Genomic DNA, 21,424 nt, shown 5'->3' with positions numbered 1-21,424 from the left:
ATTGTAAACATATCGTAGGTAAATATTAAATATCTTATTCATAAGTTCAAGTACAAATATCGCAATTTCGTGTAATAACATCGCAGATCTACGTTCCGGTGCAAATATCACAATATACAAACATCGTACATAAATTCATGTATATTCATTGTATGAACCAATTTGAGGTATACAAAGTTGAACACAAACTTTTGAAGTGAAATTCATCAGAATTACAAGACAAAAATACACATAACAGTTTACAAAACACAACACAAAAACTAACGACTGGGCAACAAGAACCCAACCAAAATCCGAGGTTGATTTGACGAGCCTCAGAAGAGTAAACAGATCCTGCTTCACTAGTAACACCCTTCGTGTTGCTATAAAGTAAGTACAAACCAGTGAAAAGTCTAATTCGGTAAGTCACCTTCGAGGAAAAGAGGACATGATTGAGATTAAGTCAGAAACTAAGAGTCCAGTGACCACCCATGAACCGTGATATATAATTATGCAGCGGTTACAGTTTATAGGAAACATTCGAGGTCAAAATGAACAGTTAATTTGACCTACACAAACATAAAACTGTTAAGAAACACTGCAAAGATTTTTAAATATTACAAAGTTTAATGAAATAAACAATTGTCAAGTGAGGTGTTCTCTATCAAGCTTTGCTTTATACAAACCGAAATATGAGTTTTGCTGTTGTTGGTGCTTTCCGTTGGAACACATATCTGATATTAATTTTCCATCAATTAGCCTGTATAGTCACTATATATACAGATCGGAGCATTTATTATACAGTCTCTGTAAAAGTTATTTCTCATTTAAAAGATATTTTCTTACTGCTTTTCATTCAAAGTTGACTTTTCAGGTTTTATCTCTATACTCTCTGTACAAGGTTTGTATAATTTTGCAGCAAATAATAAAAATACTATTCCGATAATTTTAACACATATCCACCAAGTCATTAGACTAGTTACTAAGTCATATTTTCGATAAATCCAACAGGAACCCTTTTTACCACAGGTATCTTGCCACAAATCACACGAACTATCAATTATGGCACCCAAAAATATAGGCCCAGGCGTAGTACCTGAAAATAAAAGAAGTTTTAAATAAACACATGTGATTATGCCAAATTTTGACTTTATCATATGCTAAGTCAATGTAACTGAACAGTGTGATTGGACAAAAAATACAGTATCAACTGAACACACTTTCCTAAACAGAGGGATGAATCAGGTGTAGAAAAATATGAAATAATTTTACAAACAGATGAAAATGAATTTTTGAGAATTTTTTTAAATTGTGTATTCACTGCATGATAAAAGACTTAAAAGCACTAGTGGCCTTAGGTTTTTAAAAATAGCAAAAAAGTAAACGGTCATGATACACATTCAAATTTATTTCTGAATAGTAAAATGAAAGTACTTCAGTTAACTGTGAATGTAGAATTTTTTGCAGTGTTAGAAAATGGTGAAAATTCTAAACTAGAGGCTCTAAAGAGCCTGTGTTGCTCACCTTGGTCTATGTGAATATTAAAGGAAGCAGATGGATTCATGACAAAATTGTGTTTTGATGATGGTGATGTGTTTGTACATCTTACTTTACTGAACATTCTTGCTGCTTAAAATTATCTCTATCTATAATGAACTTGGCCCATTAGTTTCAGTGGAAAATGTTAGTAAAAATTTACAAATTTTATGAAAATTGTTAAAAATTGACTATAAAGAACAATAACTCCTAAGGGGGTCTGTTGACTTATTTGTAAATCTTACTTTGCTGAACATTATTGTTGTTTACAGTTTATCTCTATCAATAATAATATTCAAGATAATGACCAAAAACAGCAAAATTTCCTTAAAACTAACAATTCAGGGTCAGCAACCCAACAACGGGTTGTCCGATTCATCTAAAAATTTCAGAGCAGATAAATGTTGACCTGATAAACAATTTTACCCATGTCAGATTTGCTCTAAATGCTTTGGGTTTTGAGTTATAAGCCAAAAACTGCATTTTACCCCATGTTCTATTTTTAGCCATGGCGGCCATCTTAGTTGGATGGCCGGGTCACCGGACACATTTTTCAAACTACTAACCCAAAAGATGATTGTGGCCAAGTTTGGATTAATTTGGCCAAGTAGTTTCAGAGGAGAAGATTTTTGTAAAAGATTACTAAGATTTACGAAAAATGGTTAAAAATTGACTATAAAGGGCAATAACTCCTAAAGGGGTCAACTGACCATTTCAGTCATGTTGACTTATTTGTAAATCTTACTTTGCTGAACATTATAGCTGTTTATAGTTTATCTCTATCTATAATAATATTCAAGATAATAACCAAAAAGAGCAAAATTTCCTTAAAATTACTAATTCAGGGCCAGCAACCCAACAACGGGTTGTCCGATTCATCTGAAAATTTTAGGGCAGATAGATCTTGAACTGATAAACAATTTTACCCGATGTCAGATTTGCTCTAAATGCTTTGGGTTTTGAGTTATAAGCCAAAAACTGCATTTTACCCCATGTTCTATTTTTAACCATGGCGGCCATCTTGGTTTGATGGCCGGGTCACTGGACACATTTTTCAAACTACTAACCCAAAAGATGATTGTGGCCAAGTTTGGATTAATTTGGCCAAGTAGTTTCAGAGGAGAAGATTTTTGTAAAAGATTACTAAGATTTACGAAAAATGGTTAAAAATTGACTATAAAGGGCAATAACTCCTAAAGGGGTCAACTGACCATTTCAGTCATGTTGACTTATTTGTAAATCTTACTTTGCTGAACACTATTGCTGTTTACTGTTTATCTCTATCTATAATAATATTCAAGATAATAACCAAAAAGAGCAAAATTTCCTTAAAATTACTAATTCAGGGGCAGCAACCCAACAACGGGTTATCCGATTCATCTGAAAATTTCAGGGCAGATAGATCTTCACCTGTTTAACAATTCTACCCCATGTCAAAATGTTAAACTAGATACCCCAATGATGATTGTGGCCAAGTTTGGTTTAATTTGGCCCAGTAGTTTCAGAGGAGAAGATTTTTGTAAAAGTTAACGACGACGACGGACGACGACGGACGCCGGACGCCAAGTGATGAGAAAAGCTCACTTGGCCTTTTAGGCCAGGTGAGCTAAAAAAGACTATTATTATCCCTTATGGGCCAGGAAATACTACCGTGCCACCTACATGGAGGTCTTGGTGTTTTTTCATTCATGCAACTAAAGTACAGAAACGAAAAACACGGACTCCGAGGCTTTCGTTCCAACACTTCTTCTTGCTTTTAAAAGCACATATTATTCACTGTTACTAGAATATAAACTCAGACTAGTGTTCAAAATACAATGAGAAGGAAAAAAAACAGCTAGTGCAGAAGACACAATTTGAACACGGCGAACTTATTGCAAGCCACGGTATTTCAAAAAAATATATACACCGACCAATATTAATGGACCGATATGTTTATTAAAATCCATGTATGTTTTTAAATTCAAAGTACAAACCTAATAAACGAGCGGCTAAGCATTGGATAGCAAATGCAAACGATCGTTGTTTTTGTGAAACACATCTGGAAAATAAAAAATATGTATTTCATATAAAAACCCTTTAAAAATCTTCGCTATCCAAATGGTTACGACGCGGTCAAATTCTTTCCATCGTTAACCTTGGCTATCGAAGATGATAAAAAAACATTTAAAACAATGATAAAAGATAAGGTGTTTATTTCTCTAGTGATTGAATTCCATAAAAATAAAAGAAGATGCGGTATAGCATTAACTTGAAAGCGAACAGGGAAACCACTCAACTAAAAAAATAACGCTAGACAGAAAAAAAGAATGCTCTAACTAAAGCCTTACAAAAAGTAAAAAAGCGGAAGATTTTAACTGGGACTATAATACTATTAGTATACTATTAGTATAATAGTCCAAGATTTTAAAGACAATTTATTATTTTATAAACAATGAGATGAATAAACTTACAATGTAACATCTACTAGTATTAAAAAATATATAAATTATTACAAGCGGATTCATTCTTCAACCAGAAATCTCTGTATTTTAAATATTTAGAGATAAGTAGAATGTTTTCACCTTTATGATATTTGTGTATCTGCTTGAAAAATTTATTTAGTAATGAAAATATTTCATTGTACATGTTCAACATTTATCATTAATTTGTTTGTTTCTTAATTTGTGTGAATTAACATTGTTACAGTAAATGTTCATTACTTCACTTTCATACCTCAACAAAACTGCCTTACTGTATTGGTATCACTTATATTTGTATTCATATATAAACCAAAATAGCTTTGGAGGAGATATTATAAAAGAATTAACAAAAAATAACACAGAAGTTTACTTTCTAGCCCTAAGCATCATGGCAAGCACTGTCATTACTAAAAACCATTAAATGTCTTTTAATCTGAGAAACAATTTCTACATTTAAACGAAATCTTTTACTTGTGATACTGACGAACTGTTGTAGGATGAATTTTTGTAATAGATAATCATGTATGGAGAATTTCATAAAAGGTATAAAAAAGCCCTGTCCCTTTTTCCAAAGTCCGATATGTGTTTCCTTTCTGTTAAAATCAATTCTTTTCATGTTTCTGGCCTCAGACCACAACTATTCTTCTCCTTTGCTACAATGCACCGCTTCAAACATGAAATAAATGTAACTGCTTATATATAGACCATTATTAGTCTAATAAAATATGCTTCTATAGGACAATCTATCAGTGCTTTTTCTTTTGAGAGCCTTATTTCCATGCCAATGGAAGGATATGAATCTTATAAATGACTAAGACCGACTAAGGCTGATTTGAGAGGTGGTCGGAGGGGTCCTGATCCCAAGATCCCGGGCTTAAAAACATGAAATCCCGAGATGCAGAATTTAAGGAAATTCATATACCGAAATCCTGAAATCGAAAAATATATTCCTGGATCCCGTAAGGATCAATCCCCAAATCCCGAGCTTAAAAACACCCGATCCCGACGTTCCGAAAAGGTCGTGCCTCCCTCTTATCTCTACCGTACTTTCATTTTTGCCAAATCACTACTTTCACTTTCAACAATAAAATGTTATGCCCCATTTATTGGCATTATGTTTTCTAGTCTGTGTTCGTTCGTCCTTCCGTCTGTCCCGCTTCATGTTAAAGTTTTTGGTCGAGGTAGTTTTTGATGAAGTTGAAGTCCAATCAACTCGAAACTTAGTAGATATAGTGCCGATGTAGCATCCGTGTACTATGAACACATTCTTGTTTCCACATGTTTTACTTATCTATACTATTAAACGAGAAGACCTCATTTTGTGTGTCGCTTCTCTTCCTTCCACAATAAATCCATCATCATGCCTCTGTGTCCTATAGGTAACATGCATAGTCGCATTTGTCATCCATTCTTATGATTATTCAGATTGGGTTATTTTGGGAGAAAAAAGACAAAAAAGTAGTCCGGATATGATTCCGTCATCAGACTAATTTTTACTCATGAATAAGACTTCCAGTTTGAAACATGCACAAATACAACCAATAGTTTGATATATTACAAAAATGAAAAATAAATAAGCCAATGAGAGCGTTCTCCATATCATGGTGTTTAGATTGCAAGAACCACAACTATTTCATATACCTCCTTATAGAGGACAATTGTTTTTCACGTTTAATTACATGTAAAGTATGATTATACTACTTTGATATATAGAGACTCTCTGTATTCTGTCTACTGTTTTCTTTGAAATGTTTACTATTTAAGGGGTCATACCAGTTGCATATATAATAAAATAAGTAAAACATGTGACACAAGTACAACCAATCGTATGATAGATAACAAAAATGAAAGATAAATAAGCCATTCAGAGTGTTCTCTATATCATGGTGTTTAGATCGCAAGAACCACATCTATGATACCTCCTTAGAGAGGACAATTATTTTTCACGTTTATCTACATGTAAACTACGATTGTAATTAATATATAGAGACTCTCTGTATTCTGTCTGGGACTTTCTATGTTAGTACAGGAAGTCGACCTCGACCAAAAACTTTAACCTGAAGCGGGAGACGGACGGACGGATGACCAAACGGACGAACGCACGGATGCACAGACTTGAAACATAAGCCCATGAATGGGGCATACAAATTTATTGTTGAAAGGGAAAACAGTGATTTAGCAAAAATGAAAGTAATGTAGAGATAAGAGGGAGGCAGGACCTTTTTCGAGGCGTCGGGATTTGGTGTTTTCAAGCTCGGGATTTGGGGATTGATCCTTACGAGATCCGGGAATATATTTTTCGATTTCGAGATTTCGGGATATGAATTTCTTTCAATTCTGCATCTCGGGATTTCATTGTTTTTAAGCCCGGGATTTCGGGATCAGAACCCCTCCGACCACCCCTCAAATTAGCCTTAGTCGGTCTTAGTCATTTATACAAGATTCATATCCTACCATTGGCATGTTAATAAGGCTCTGAAAAGAAAAAACACCGATGGATTGTTCTAGAAGCATATTTTATTAGACTAATAATGGTCTATATATAAGCAGTTACATTTATTTCATGTTTGAAACGGTGCAAATTTTTAATTTGATTTGACTTTTACCAAAAGAAGCGTTGTAACAAAGGAGAAGAATAATTGTGGTCTGAGGCCAGAAACACGAAAAAAATTGAATTTAACAGAAAGGAAACAAATATCGGACTTTAGGGAGGGGGCTTTTGATACCTTTTGTGAAATTCTCCATACATAATATATTTTACAAAAAAATCATCCTACAGCAGTTCACAAGCTGTATATGCCCGCGATTTCGCGATATAGACCTCTCTGTATTCTAGACAGAATACAGAGAGGTCTATATGTTAAAATAGTATAATCGTAGTTTACATGTAGATGAACGCGAAAAATAATTGTCCTCTTAAGGAGGTATAATAGTTGTGGTTCTTGCGATCTAAACACCATGATATGGAGAACTCTCTGATTGGCTTATTTATTTTTCCTTTTTGTTATCTATCATACGATTGGTTGTACTTGTGCATGTTTCAAACCGGAAGTCTTATCTATGACTAAAAGTCAGTTGTGGTTCTTGCGATCTAAACACCATTATATGGAGAACTCTCTGATTGGCTTATTTATTTTTCCTTTTTGTTATCAATCATACGATTGGTTGTACTTGTGCATGTTTCAAACCGGAAGTCTTATCTATGACTAATAGTCAGTCTGATGACGGAATCAATATCCGGACTGCTTTTTGTCGTTTTTCTCCAAAAATAAGTAAATCTGAATAATCATAAGAATGGATGACATATGCAACAATGCATGTTATCTATAGAACACAGAGGGATGATGATTAATTTATCGTGGAAGGAAGAGAAGCGACACACAAAATGAGGTCTTCTCGTTTAATAGTATAGATATCCGGACTGCTTTTTTATCGTTTTTCTCCAAAAATAACTAAATCTGAATAATCATAAGAATGGATGACAATGTTACCTATAGAACACCGAGGCATGATGTTGATTTATCGTGGAAAGAAGAGAAGGGACACACAAAATGAGGTCTTCTCGTTTAATAGTATAGATTAGTGTCTCTTCCATGTCCGTCTTGAACATAAAAATTAATATCAAATAAACTACACTGCTAATGCGAGGTTGGTTGTCATTGTGCAACACAGTTAATAATATAGAACCCTATAGGAAAAACATAGAACTCCTTTTGTCATATAAAACAGTCTCACACATCTAAGATTATTATTCACATTGATCTGTGTCCACACTTGTTTAGTAATGAAAATATTTTATTTTTTGTACATAAGTTGAAATCCAAGACATCATTGTAAGAGTTAACATACAGAACGAGCTGAGATCCATTATAAAACTTCACAAGAAGGTTCCAACTGATACCGGTATTAGCTTTGTCTGTTGAGTTTTTATATATAAAATATTTTCTTTAGTGGGTTCGTTTAAATCCTTTTTTTCAGAAATTTTCTTACTTTTTCCTGTATCAATTTAAAGATTCCTTTACTTGATTGGAATTAAACTTATACAGCTGTAAGATTTAGGGAAAAGGGAAAAATTCTATTTATTTTGAGTCACTATTTAAAAAATGCCAAAGTAAGTGTTATTAAATAAAGAAAAGTTGGATATGGTAACTTGAGTTTTCTTCGCTTAATTGAAATAAAACTCATATTCCGATGGAAAAGGAGAAAGAAGAAAATTGATTTTGGTAGCAATCGATCAAAGGCTAGGGTGTTATTATTTTGTTGTTGTTTGGAGAAAAGTGGTTTCTGAATGGTAACCTGAATATTACCTGGTTCTTTGGAATGCGATGTATACAGATGGAAAGACAAAGGGAAAGGAAAGAATCCTATTGATTTTGGAATCAACATGTTGAAGATCAGGGTAGTATAATTTAGAAAATGAAAATAAAAATTGCGTGCTTAGAACTATGGTGGTTATTCTCTGCAGAGATTTAGTGAACTGTGGCTGAATTGTTGTTTGTTCTTTTTTGTTCATGCCATATACCTTTCTATAAATACCTGAATGTCGTTGTTACTATTGGTGACATCGTGGCAAAGGTAAACCATAACAGAAAGAACAGTAACCCACAAAACACATAAAACCAGTTACAGTCCTCAGAACAGTTACCAGATACTGCCACAACTACGTTCTTATTTGCACTGATACAGCTACAATCAGCATAGCTCTGAAATATAAACATCAGTTTAAAGTTATAAAGACATACCGTTTGGAAGTGTAACGTTTTACGGACGTCATCAGCGCACGATTTGATTGACCGTTATATGGAATACCCGTTTCACAGGTGACAACGGATTTTTCTAATTGTCATAAACAGCCTCCCATCCTCTTTTCTTGTATGACATCGCCGTATTTGTACTTGTATGAGCAACACCACATAAAAGTGCATACTTCTAGTGTATGGGGATTGCTGTTTCCGTTCGTTTCATCTTTTTTCTCGTCCGTTCGCACTGTAAGTAATATTTAATTCTGGTAGTCATAACATGTGCCAAATAGCAATAATATGTAATGCTCATGAAACCTGTAAGATTTACCAGACTGAAAATTATCATTGGATAAATTACTATCAAATAGAAACACAGAATAAGTCACAATTATACATGCATACTTTTTTCAAATTGTATAAAGCATTTTAAGAGAGCCTTGTGTATTCAACTCCTATCTTTAAAAAAAAAACACCACTTAGAAGCTTTTGACTCTGAACAAAACATTTAGCCATTTTGAATTCCCCCTCTCCGACGCCCCCCCCCCCCCCCCGCCCCCCTTCCCCCGACCCCAAACTGAAAAATCAATATAAAAAAACAATAAATCAATAAACATATGATACAGTACTAAAATGGCAGACATTTTCCGATGTAATACTCTTACAAAGTGATTGCATTGAATATACGTTGCACATATTTTTGAATCTCGATTCTTTTGCAGTTTAAGCGTTATATTATAGATATGTTCGGATACGGCAATTGTATTACCGATCAATCTATGCCAGATCGAAGAAGTTGAGGATTGAGGCCTCCATTTCAAAGAATTAAAGAATCCTACCTTCGTATCATTCAGTTGTATAGTCTGTGTACAACCAGCATGACAAGGTGAGAAGTAAACAGTTTTGTTGAGGTCACAGATTGGTTCATACCCAGCTGTTGTGCAATGACAGTGTAAACTACAGCTAGAAACAAGGTCGATCTTTTCGCCACTAAAACATTAATATAATCATAGTTAATGTATTTAGTTAATGACCGGCTAGATTTGAACATTTAAAATTTGGATGAAAGGGAATGATTTGATAGTATTAAAGACTTTTAAATTTGCAAGAAAGACGCATATTTTTCTGTATGAGTTATGGTTGTATATGATAAGTATGGTGCAGATCAATGTTGACGGCATCTGTTTTCGGAGTACTTCTCTTAAAAGCACAAACACGCATATTGTCTAAAATGTTCATCGTATGAATACTTTAGTAATATTTTTTCTCATGGGTTGTTCTTTAGACCACACGGTTTACAGTAACACTTATTATTTTTATTAACATTAAACAATGTCTGTCAATGGTTCTGCTTTGTAAAAAGTTATTTATATTTGTATTAGTGGTTTTGATTTGCCATATTGTATATCTATCGTTGTAACAATTTGACTGGCCATTGTTAATATTCATAGCAATCTTAAGACCGTTAACATATTCATTTTAATATTTGCCTCTTTCACATTTTATGATGTTAATACTTGCAGTCTGTAGCTAGTAGATATTCCAGCGACCGGCTGGCTCGGACATGTCATCAGAAACGACGGAGCAAGTACGGCAGCAAAACACATGCACACACAACAAAAGTAAATTATTCCTCGTAGTTGAAGTTTAAGTTTCTTTACCATGTATCCACCGAACACCATTCCACCTCCGGCTCCAGGAATGCTTATAGCACCTGTATATTAAACATGGTGTACAATGGAGATCTCTTGTTTTTGTTTGATTATCCTGATCATCATTGCAATGCTATGAAGTGTCGTGAAGTTATGCTGAGATGTGTACTAACAAGCAAATTTGGACAGTTTTCTAAGCGCTCAATGAACTTATGATAGTATTACGATTAATCTCGAATACACTAGACACCTGTTGTGGAAATCACCTTTACCAGTTAAGTTAGAAAACCAAATGTTTAGAAAGTTATAAACAAGAATGTGTCCAAAGTACACGGATGCCCCACTTGCATTATCATTTTCCATGTTCAATGGACCGTGAAATTGGGTAAAAAAATCTAATTTGGCCTTAAAAGTAAAAAGATCAACTAATAAGGAACATGTGTACTAAGTTTCAAGTTGATTGGACTTTAACTTCATCAAAAACTACCTTGACCTAAAACTTTAACCTGAAACTCACTCTTTTAATTTCTATGTTCAGTGGACCATGAAAATGGTGTCAAAAGTCTAATTTTAAAATAAGAAAGATCATATCATAAGGAACATGTGTACTAAGTTTCAAGTTGATTGGACTTCAGCTTCATCAAAAACTACCTTGACCAAAAACTTTAACCTGAAGTGGGACGAACGGACGGACGCACAGACGGAAGGACGCACAGACCAGAAAACATAATGCCCCTCTACTATCGTAGGTGGGGCATAAAAAGAAGAAAATAAGACGTCGGCGAGCTTAAGCTTTACTTTCCCTTAATTTCTATTTAGTTGGTTTTACTACATTTGATGGATGATTTAAGTGACACTACAGAGTAACTTCTCTTTATTTGTTGTTAAAGTCACAACTCTATACTTTCTATTGTAACAATTACGATATTTCCTGTAACAACTACCTTACACAAAATGATTAAAATGATATTACCGATGACAGTTCCAGCTGTAGCCAGGTCAATATTAAATAGTTGTTGTGCAATTTTCGATCCAAAGGTTGTCACACCACTAACCAACAACGTTTCACACACACTACTCAGAGTGACCAGAATGAACGTTGGATTCTTTGCCTGGATTACACAATCAAATGAATAAGTTATTAACATAGTCTAAACAAGTACCCGCTCTGACAAACTAAATATTAAGTTGTAACTGATGAAACTGTGTAAGACCATCTTGCCTGAGTACCCGAGAGTTTCATTCGGAAGTTTAGCACAATTGCACACTTTAACTTTCAAATTCTTCAATCCATTTGCATACTTTTTTTTTGAAAATATTAGAAGGGATCGAAGGAAATAATTTGAATGCGTGATGTTTGCTTCATTTAGGGTTTTGATTGCCCTATAGGATTATAAGGTCTTTGATTTTTATGCACAACCGATATGCGAAGGGAGCATTACGTGTTACCATAGTCCGTCTGTCCCGTTCGTCGTGTACATCCCCAAAACAGATTTCCTTTCTCTTACTTTAGTTTGCGTCAACCAAATGTTACACGATGCTTTTAACCACAAAACACAGACCAGGTTCAAAATTGGGTGGCGTCACTTTTACTGTTCATGTTATGGCCCTATGTAAACATGAAGATTGCAGAATTTTTAGTTTCTGCTCTATGATTTGAGTTTGTCACTCAAATGTTATGAAACTTATTCAAAATGCTTGTAATCATTGTCAAATGGTCTGGACTATTTGAATCCTGTATCTGTTTGTGAAGTTGACTCGTGTTTATTTACATCCGGGAGCATTTGTGTCCCATAGATATATTCTCCATTCATTTTCATCGAAAAATCGTTTGGTGATTTTGTTGATTGCACCTTAACTAGAGGAGTTATACAGTCAGCTACTACAAAGTTGTTAATGTCTGTGTCATTTTGGTTTCTTGTGGACAGTTGTCTCATTGGTAATCATACCATATCTCCTTTTTTTTATATTTCCATACCTTATCAATCTACAACTAAAATTCGGAAGAGAGAAAGTATTATATAGGTAAGCTCTGGACCATCACAAAAAGATGATTGAAAGGAAGCCACATTTAACCCCTGAAATTGCAAAAATAATTGTAAAATTCTCAGCGTTTTCAACATTTTTTCCTCAGTACTCTTCGTTCACCTTCCCCCAATCATATAACACGTATCTTAATATGTTTATTTACTATATCGACATATATAGAGCATCCTTACCAAAAGTTGAATCGATTTAGGGAAATCTTTGAATTTCTTCCCAAATGACGGTTGTGCAGTTATTTCTTCAGAATTATTGTCATAAGCTTCAGACTTTCTTTCTTTTTGTAGCTCCTTATAACCTTAAAAAGACAGTTTTAGAGGGAAGTTACAAAACAACCCAAACATGATACCTCAAGGATCAACGACTGTGTCCTTTACATTAACAGAATATAATATAATCTTAACAACTATCTAATACAGCAAATTCTACGTCGTTTTGTGATCAAGTTGTTACGATATTGTTTTATTGTTTTATTGTTTATCAAATTTGAAATCTATTTTATTACAGCGGATGACCGTGAGGGTATTCCGGTGTATTGCTATCGCGGGAAAATATGAATGCCTACTCTTTTAAAAAATATAACTTTTACAGAAGAGTGTCCACCATGCACATGCACTGCACTATTATTTCAAAAGTAGAATAGGATGATATACAAATGGATGGAAATTATATATAGTTATTACGGTGAGGTTGAATTTCCTGTCATTTATTCATCATCCACGCACGAACTTATCTCAGAAACAAATATATATGTACATTAACCTCAGTTTTTTTTCTGTGAAAAGTGCTTTTGGTCTTCCACAAGAACTTGCGGTCATCCGATGTTTAGGACTTTGATTTCTTTAATTACCTGGAAGTCGACGAGGATAACCATGAATGGGAAATGAAATCAAGATAAAGGCCGGTACAGCGATAACAATTCCAATCCACCACGCTCCTACCCACTGGGGATCTGATGGTGTTAGAGGTATACTAAAATGAAAATCACAAGGCTGTTGATAAAAAAAAAGTATGATAAGTCATAACGATGAAATTACGTGTACAAGATAAATTAACTTCCACCAGATACAATCGGAAACAATGTTTTGATAAATAGAATAAAAAGCATTTGACACAGGGCATAAACAGAACATACATATTTTCAATATAGATCGTTTAAACTTATTATTTTCTAGTGTGTTTCGTTATCTAATAACCGAAGGTAGAAATGATAAACAAAAGAAACGTTTAAGTAGTTGCATTAAATAGTGGATAGAGAGTTTTACTTTTGTTAGGGGAATCAATCCACACACGTATTGTGGATTAAGACCTTAAATTTATAATAGAAGAAGCAATTGCAAGATCGGTAATCAATAGCACCAAATAGTCACAACTTTACTTACGTTGTAACATCCAAAGTATTAGCGTCAACAAATATATTGAGAAGGTTTCCACCAACCACAAAACCTACTGCTGAACCGATTGATCCTGATGCGAAGATTACACCTAAAAAAACATCAGTTAACTAGGTATGCCTTAAAACAGTAACGTTTTAAATAGAAAAAAATGTATCGAAAAAGAAACGAAAAAATAATATATATCCTAGAAAGGTAAACGTGGTCAATTCTATACTGAATTTACTTAAATTGTATTGATATATTTTAAAGCGGTTGTTGAAATACATGTACATGATAAAAGGCGTTTCTTTTTAAACAGAATCTGGGTCGCAAAACACGTAAAATGATGTTCGTCGTTGTTATAATCCTATTTTATGAAGCTTACGCTTATGTTATAACGGTCGGTCTTTGGCATTCAAATGGAATATAGCTGGTAGAGAAAGCAACCTTAATATATCAATTTTTCATTATCAATAAAGGAATAACGTGTACAAATGTTTAGCTGACTAAATTTACCTTAAAACTTGCTTGTATTTGTACTATATTAATGATACGTTCATTCTACAGTTTTATCCATTTTTTTACCAGCAAGTAATTATCACAGTTCTTACCGAGCTATCTTAACAATTCTATATGCTATAATCATATATTCTACACAAAGTCAATAGAACACAATACCAACTAGCTTAGGCTATTGTTGCTTTACAAGTATTTTAATATCCTGAAAATTTAGACAATAAACTTACAAGGTCATTTTGAAATGACTATATATGCTACATGCTACACTTGTATGTTTTATGTAAACTTACCGGTATAGAATGAAGTTAATTTTTGTTTACAGTTTTCGTCTAAGTAGGTGAGACCTATGGTATATACAGGAACAGCCCCAATACCAAGAAACATTTGTCCCACGATAAACATGGCGTAATAAGTTTTGTAGTTGTCTTTGATATCCATAGATGTAGACGAACATGATGCTCCAGTGGTATTTATCTGGTTACAAACATTGTCTGTGTTGTTAGATGAATCTAATAATAGAGAAGCACATTTTATTATGTAGCAATATGGTGTATGACTTCATCGTTTAATTGTTTCTTACATTTGTTTGCGTTCTGACAGTTATATCATTTGTCTTTATTGATATGCGCTGGACTCCAATCTTTGTAGGCTAGGATTTTTTAATTTTCCTTCCGACGGTCGATGGTTCTTTCTGAGCACTCCAGCTTCCTCTACCAATAAAAAAAATGACCGCCACGAAATAGCACAATAGTGTTTAAAGAGGTGTTAAGCACCAATTAATTAATCAATCAGTTCTTATTAATATGTGTTCGCATAACTGATGATTCCATTATTAACGGATGGAAATATTTCGATGGAAAAGAACAACTTCAATCTTTTCAGAAGGTGTCTTTAGCAAACATGTCAAGAAGATACCATCTACTCTTTCCATATCTGTAATACTAATACATTTGTATATATCTGTACCTTCCTTTTCATTTAAGTGTGTATGAGAATTTAGATTTTTGACATTGTTTATGAATTTTTTTGCAAATTGGTACACGGAATCAGGAAACAATGCCCCTTTAATTCGATTCATGATTCTAGTTACATTTCCTGTTATTCCCACGAAATAAATTTCTGTCTTGTATTTTGGGAAAGCGGTTTTGTGTATCTCATAAAAAAAAGACGACACAAAAAGTAATACAATCAGAGACATTTAAAAACAGTTTTGAACATGTCGTAATCATTTAAACAGAAGAATCATATATAATACTAAAAAATCATGATATTACATGGCTGTACCAATTCTAAGAGTTAGTACTAGTGGGTAATGATCCGCCCCTCATATATCACAAAATATTCCAAATTATTCCCATCCAACTCCTAATCTAGATATATTCCTTATTACCCTAGATTTTGCTCCTGTGTGTCATGTCCATTTCAAATTATATCAAAATTGATTAATAGCTTAAAAACTGTTCATATTCCCACCATAAACAATATGTACTAGTATTCTTAATGGTTGACCAGAACATTTAGTGCCCTAGAACAATATAGATTTTTTCGATGGTGGTGATACATTTGTACCCTGTCCCCTGATATCGTAAAAGATTAACATATCAAAAACTGTTCAGAACCCGACCACTGAAATTATCATATTCTAAACTACCAGGACAAGACATTTTAAGAGCACCGGCATTTTCCCCCCTCTATGGTGAGGTTTTGGGGGGTTAGGCATTCTGCAACCTCTCATATAGTAAATTGTTAGATATATTGAAATTAGTTATGGTTCCCACCAATTACATATATTTTTCCTTAGATGCCACGACATTATACATTGTTATTTGGAGAACACCTTGGAATACGATTGTTGGACGTTTTTTTTTTACTGTGATGACTTCTAAACATGAAGGGAAGACATAGCTTTTTGTCCACTAAAACAGATCCACTATATGTCTTTAAATATCATATATTTGTTATTAGTCTAAATTAGTCTCATAGTCTACCTGAAACTGTGTAGGCATAACGTCCTCCTATGAACTGTGGCAGAGAAAACAAGAGACTTCCAAAAGCCAGCAAAGAAATTCCTACTCCCATTATTCTAGGTTTGTGACGTCTCTCTCCAAAATAACCCACAAAAATCAAAATCACAAAAGCTCCGAAATCGTTTGCGCTTGAAATAAGACCCGATTTAGAACTTGAGAGGTCATATCGTTTCTCCAAAGCAGGAATTATAACACTTATCACACCATACACCATGAATCCATCGACGAAATTGATAACACACTGCCAAAAGACGAACCATCGTATAGAATTCATCCACTGCAGACAGCTAGAGGAAGACAGTACAATGTAATAGAAATAGAAACATTTAATAAGAGTTTGAAATCATGATTCCATAATAATTTAAAGCGAAGAATTATATATAATACAGCAAAACGTGATTTTGCATACGGTTTAGTTACGTACTTAGAGTTGGAAGCAATGTTAGGATGCATCGTTTCTGATATTAAGGAACCATGTCCTATCAATTTTTGTACCGTTTCGCCGTTCAGATGTGTTACATGTGTAGCAGAATCTGCTTTCCCTTCCGGAGCACCTGGCATCAAGTATTGCTTAGTTTAGTTTTTTTCTATGTTGTGTTTGTAGACTTGTTTGTCATTTGATCGTTTTTCGTTGTTTACCGTGGTATCGTCAGTCTATTCGACTTATATGTTTGACTACGCCGTTGTTATCTTCCGCCTATCTTTTAGAGTTATAAAAATGTTCTATTCATTGCTGTACCATATCTAAGATCTAGAGGAACACTGTTCTATACATGGCTTTATCGTTCATGATTTTTATGGCTGTACCGTTCCCTTAAAGGAACAACGTTGCACATATATAGAAAATAAGGAGATGTGGTATGGTTGTCAATGAGACAACTACTAGCATCTTCTAACCTGGGACAGCACTTGTGTAACTGTACAACATAAGAACAAACTATAGAAATCAGATGAAAAGGTTAACTCTTCAGATCGATACAAAACAGAAAACATTTAACGAAAATACATTTCCCACAACAACAAAAAAAAAGACACGAAGTAAAGATCTTCTAGTTTAAAGCCAATAACAACTAATAAAACAATCATGTATCTCAGACTAAAACATCAATTATTAGTTCACATCCAACAGCCAAGGAATTTGGTGTAAAAATGTAATTAACAGTCGGGTCAGGGACAAACATATCCTTGTCGATTACATCGTTTGATGTGTTTGATCTTTTGATTTTGTCATATGATTTTACGGACTTTCCGTTTTGAATTTTACTCGGAGTTCGGTATTTTTGTTAATTTACTTTCTTTGTGTACTGCCAAAATATTTGTATCGATAAAAAAATAATTGTAGTACCGTGAGTGTGCATGTGTGTATGACAATGTTTTAATTTACTGGTACAAAATAAATATTTGTGTTCAGTTTAAACTACGAGTTAGGAAAATGATTTCATAATGCATAGCGGTACCGTTCTTGTATTTGTTTTATTCATAACTGTACAATTTCTAAATGTTATTTCATCGTTACAAATTCCTTAAATAAAAATAACGAGATGCGATTGCCTATAAGCCAATTGTAAATCTGAGACCAAAAGGACGAGGTAATAAAAAACTGTAAGTCACCGTACATCATTCAACAATAAGCAAACCCATGTCATTCGGTCAGTTATGAAAAGGTTACGGTATCGAGAGGATTTATATTTTAGACTATAAACGACCATCACTGAATTACAGACTTGACTTGAGACAGGCATATAAACATTGTGACGGGTAAAACATGTTTGAGAGTGGTCAATCCTGCTCTTATCTAGAATATCAGTGTAACAGTACGAAATAAGAAAAAACTATAAAAATGAAAAAAGGCTTTAATCTTATTAGATCGGCAGACAACACATAAGACAAACAAACACACAGTTCCGTTTTAATGGTACTCGCAGCTACTAAAAAGCTAGTACATATCAAATTTCAATTTATAGATAAAACAAGTTTTTCCAGTCTAAAAAATCAATCCAGTGGATTTAGTGTCAAGCCTCACAGCAGTCTAAGAGAAGAATCGCATGCGTATTTTTGACTGCCTTTCGTCGAATTTGACTCAAAATCTCCTGCGTATATCAATCAATTGATAGTTGGAGTATTCAAAGCAAGAGATGCGTTACTATTCCGATTAACAGTAATGGCGTAATTATAAGACATTGTCTCTTTTGCACCATTTTTTTTTCTAAAATTGCCCTGTACCAAGTCAGGAAAATTGCCATTGTTATGTTATTGTTCGTTTCTGTGTGTGCTACATTTTAGTGTTGTGTTTCTGTTGTGTCGTGGTTCTCTTACATTTGATACGGTTCCCTCAGTTTTAGTTTGTAACCCGGATTTGTTTTTTCTCTATCGATTTATGAATTTCGAACAGCGGTATACTACCGTTGCTTTTTTTTGTTTACTATTCCTATTGCACATGAATTCAGCAGTTATTCCGATATTAGTTGAAAGCCTTACTTATAACATAGCATGCCAAGTGGCATCTTAATTGAACAAATTTAATCCTGGTATCTATGATGAGTTTATTTACAACCGATTGGTTGATGCCACTGCTGGTGGGGTTTTAATTCCCAGAGGGTATCACCAGCCCAGTAGTCAGCACTTCTGTGTTGGCTTGAGTTATCATTGATATGGTCATTTTTTAAAATGAACTGTTTACAAAACTTTGAATTTTTGAAATATCAAGGCTTTTTTTACCTCAGGAATAGATTACCTTGACTGTATTTGTCAAAACTATTAGGAATTTTGGTCATCAATGCTGTTCAACTTCGTCTTTATTTGGCCTTTTTGCCTTTTTTGGATTCGAGCGTCACTGATGAGTCTTTTGTAGACGAAACGCGCGTCTTGCGTAAATACAAGACAATTCTTATCATATATGAAAGCTTTGCTTTGACATTGACATTGCTCGTTACTATTTCAAATGAATTTAGTAGTAATTGTTATCCAGTACGTTTGCATGACCGGCGGATCATGCAAAGGAGGAGATGTGTACCATATCAATTCTTATGAGTTGTTGATGGAACAAGATATTCTATATTGCTCATTCTTATGTTAACTATTCTTATTGCACATTCGTTTGTTTACTATTCTTATTGCACGTTATTTTATTTACTTTTCTTATTTCACAATCATTTGTTTACTATTCGTATTGTACATGAATGCAGCAGTACTTTTACCCCTAGGTTTAAGTCTAACTTTACTATTCAGGAGATTTACATACCTTGGTTTAAACTTTCCATATCCATAACGCTCATCTTCTTTCTTGTTGCGAGTCATTTCAATAACAATGTTTTTGTCTAATTATGTTATGCAAATTAGTTGTTTTTCGTTAAATAATCCAACTTCATAAAACGGAAATGTTTATTGTGATTGGAGGGAAGTGTGTGGGATATAAACGTTAACAATTTGGATGATGGGTGGACGACGATAAGTTATACTGACATAAGATAAAGATGAGAAGTGTGTCTTATGTTGTAATTGCATTCAAGTATCTTAATCGTTTATAATCGTTTTAAAATCATGTAAGAGCTAGAACAAAGCCGAATATCTTTATCAATTTGCAAGTGTAATGATGTTAAGTCTGATTTTGTCATCAAGATAGGATATAGGCGTATCCCAGTGTATATAACATTGGTTCGCCTTAAACCACATTTTCATTGTTTTGCAAACTATTCAAACCTTTAAGAAAATAATACTCCAAACACAAAAAGATCGATCTACATTGAGAAAAAACTGCTTAAATGCAATTGATAACCATTGGGATATGAAATAGGCACAGGGAGAAAAATCTAAACACAAGCACCAACCATTCTTCTTTATATTCTTTTTTTTTGGGGGGGGGGGGGGGTGGCTGGTAGGGGGTAGGTTTTTGTCCAAATGTTCTTATCCATTCAAGTTTTGATAAACCAACACATTGGTGTTTTTTCAAACACACAGCAAAATGGATTATGATTTTATTGTTACTTTTCAATAAAATAACTATTTTTAACTAAAACTGTCTTTTAAAACGGCAATTATAAGACTAAAACACGATTTCATGATAATTTGTTCAAGTCAGTAAAATCAGAATATGAAGGTTATCATTTACATCTGTTGTACATATTTTTTATACCTACATGATTATATATCAAGGATTTGTGTCTATATATATATATATATATATATATATGATTAAAACTGACGTGGAAAGGTAACACCCGGCCACCGAAAGCTTCATTTTAATGAAGCCCAGGTGATCGTGTGGTCTAGCGGGACGGCTACAGCCTGCAGGCGATTTGGTGTTACGATATCTCAGTAGCATGGGTTCTAATCCCGGCGAGGGAAGAACAAAAAAATTGCGAAAGAAAATTTACAGATCTAACATTGTTGGGTTGATGTTTAGACGAGTAGTATATACATAATGTACACAGCCATGTATCACCATCGCTGCTGGTGATCCGATGATCCGATGGATAAATCTGTTGTAGAGATGTCACTGGCTCAGACGTACTTATATAATCATAGGTTTGAATGTAGTTTTAAATTTAGACTCGTTTATATTTTTTCGTTTGTGCTTGTATCATATTTCCTCTCCGGTTTATATGATCCGTTCATTCTATATTGACTCTTAAAATTCAAGAGTCTATCTGAAATTAAGGGTAAATTATATGGCCTTCCAAATACCGTTTCGATCCCTAACATCACTGAAGAGACATATATTGTCGAAATCTAGATCTGGTGTACAAAAAAAAAATATTGACACCATGTGTTTGTTGCATAACATCTTGGCCACAGTTTATCGTTTTCTGTTTAGTATTAAACTTATATTAAGATCCATTTTGTTACATCTCGTGATCAATTTTATTTGGCAATCGCCAATGGCAGTCAGCAGGGTTTAAGAACATCGGTTGTTCGACCTGTTAGTCAAATGCGTTTTGTTTAAAAATATTTTTTCACTTTTTTGGTCTTTTGGAAAATGTTGTTTGTGCTGTATTTAGACCCTTCTACAACGAAATTTGTTTGACATGCACACGTATAAAAATTGCGGTTTTTATCCAACGCAATCATAGGTTTGAACGTAGTTTTCAATTT

The 21,424-nt window shown here is 33.8% G+C and overlaps 1 protein-coding gene across 2 annotated transcripts; it reads right to left on the bottom strand.

The window, feature by feature from the left end:
• Nucleotides 1–586: 586 nt before the first annotated feature.
• Nucleotides 587–19,727, bottom strand: LOC143067587 (solute carrier organic anion transporter family member 4A1-like). Of its 2 annotated transcripts, XM_076240937.1 has the most exons (12): nucleotides 19,575–19,719; nucleotides 16,295–16,620; nucleotides 14,597–14,815; nucleotides 13,794–13,896; nucleotides 13,262–13,383; nucleotides 12,588–12,709; nucleotides 11,342–11,480; nucleotides 10,238–10,430; nucleotides 9,556–9,706; nucleotides 8,514–8,680; nucleotides 3,492–3,556; nucleotides 587–1,075 (listed from the first exon to the last, which is right to left on the bottom strand). In XM_076240937.1, exons 1-12 carry the CDS (start codon nucleotides 19,628–19,630, stop codon nucleotides 822–824), a joined length of 1,917 nt encoding a protein of 638 aa, XP_076097052.1. In that variant the 5' UTR covers nucleotides 19,631–19,719; the 3' UTR covers nucleotides 587–821. The 2 variants fall into 2 exon arrangements, with proteins under 2 accessions (XP_076097052.1, XP_076097053.1); XM_076240938.1 differs by lacking the exon at nucleotides 16,295–16,620 and having other exon boundaries at nucleotides 19,575–19,727.
• Nucleotides 19,728–21,424: the final 1,697 nt, after the last annotated feature.

Source organism: Mytilus galloprovincialis, chromosome 3 (genome assembly GCF_965363235.1).
Source record: "Mytilus galloprovincialis chromosome 3, xbMytGall1.hap1.1, whole genome shotgun sequence".
Taxonomy (NCBI): domain Eukaryota; kingdom Metazoa; phylum Mollusca; class Bivalvia; order Mytilida; family Mytilidae; genus Mytilus; species Mytilus galloprovincialis.
The sequence above is the reverse complement of the archived record's forward strand: the minus strand, read 5'-3'. Positions and strand labels throughout refer to the sequence as shown.

Excerpts from the sequence above, each read along its gene's own strand:
- LOC143067587 (XM_076240937.1), bottom strand. The coding sequence starts at position 19,630 with ATGACTCGCAACAAGAAAGAAGATGAGCGTTATGGATATGGAAAGTTT. Across the intron at positions 11,481-12,587 it reads CTAAATCGATTCAACTTTTG|GCAAAGAATCCAACGTTCAT; the intron begins GTAAGGATGCTC and ends TGTGTAATCCAG. Across the intron at positions 3,557-8,513 it reads ATAGTAACAACGACATTCAG|ATGTGTTTCACAAAAACAAC; the intron begins GTATTTATAGAA and ends TTTATTTTCCAG.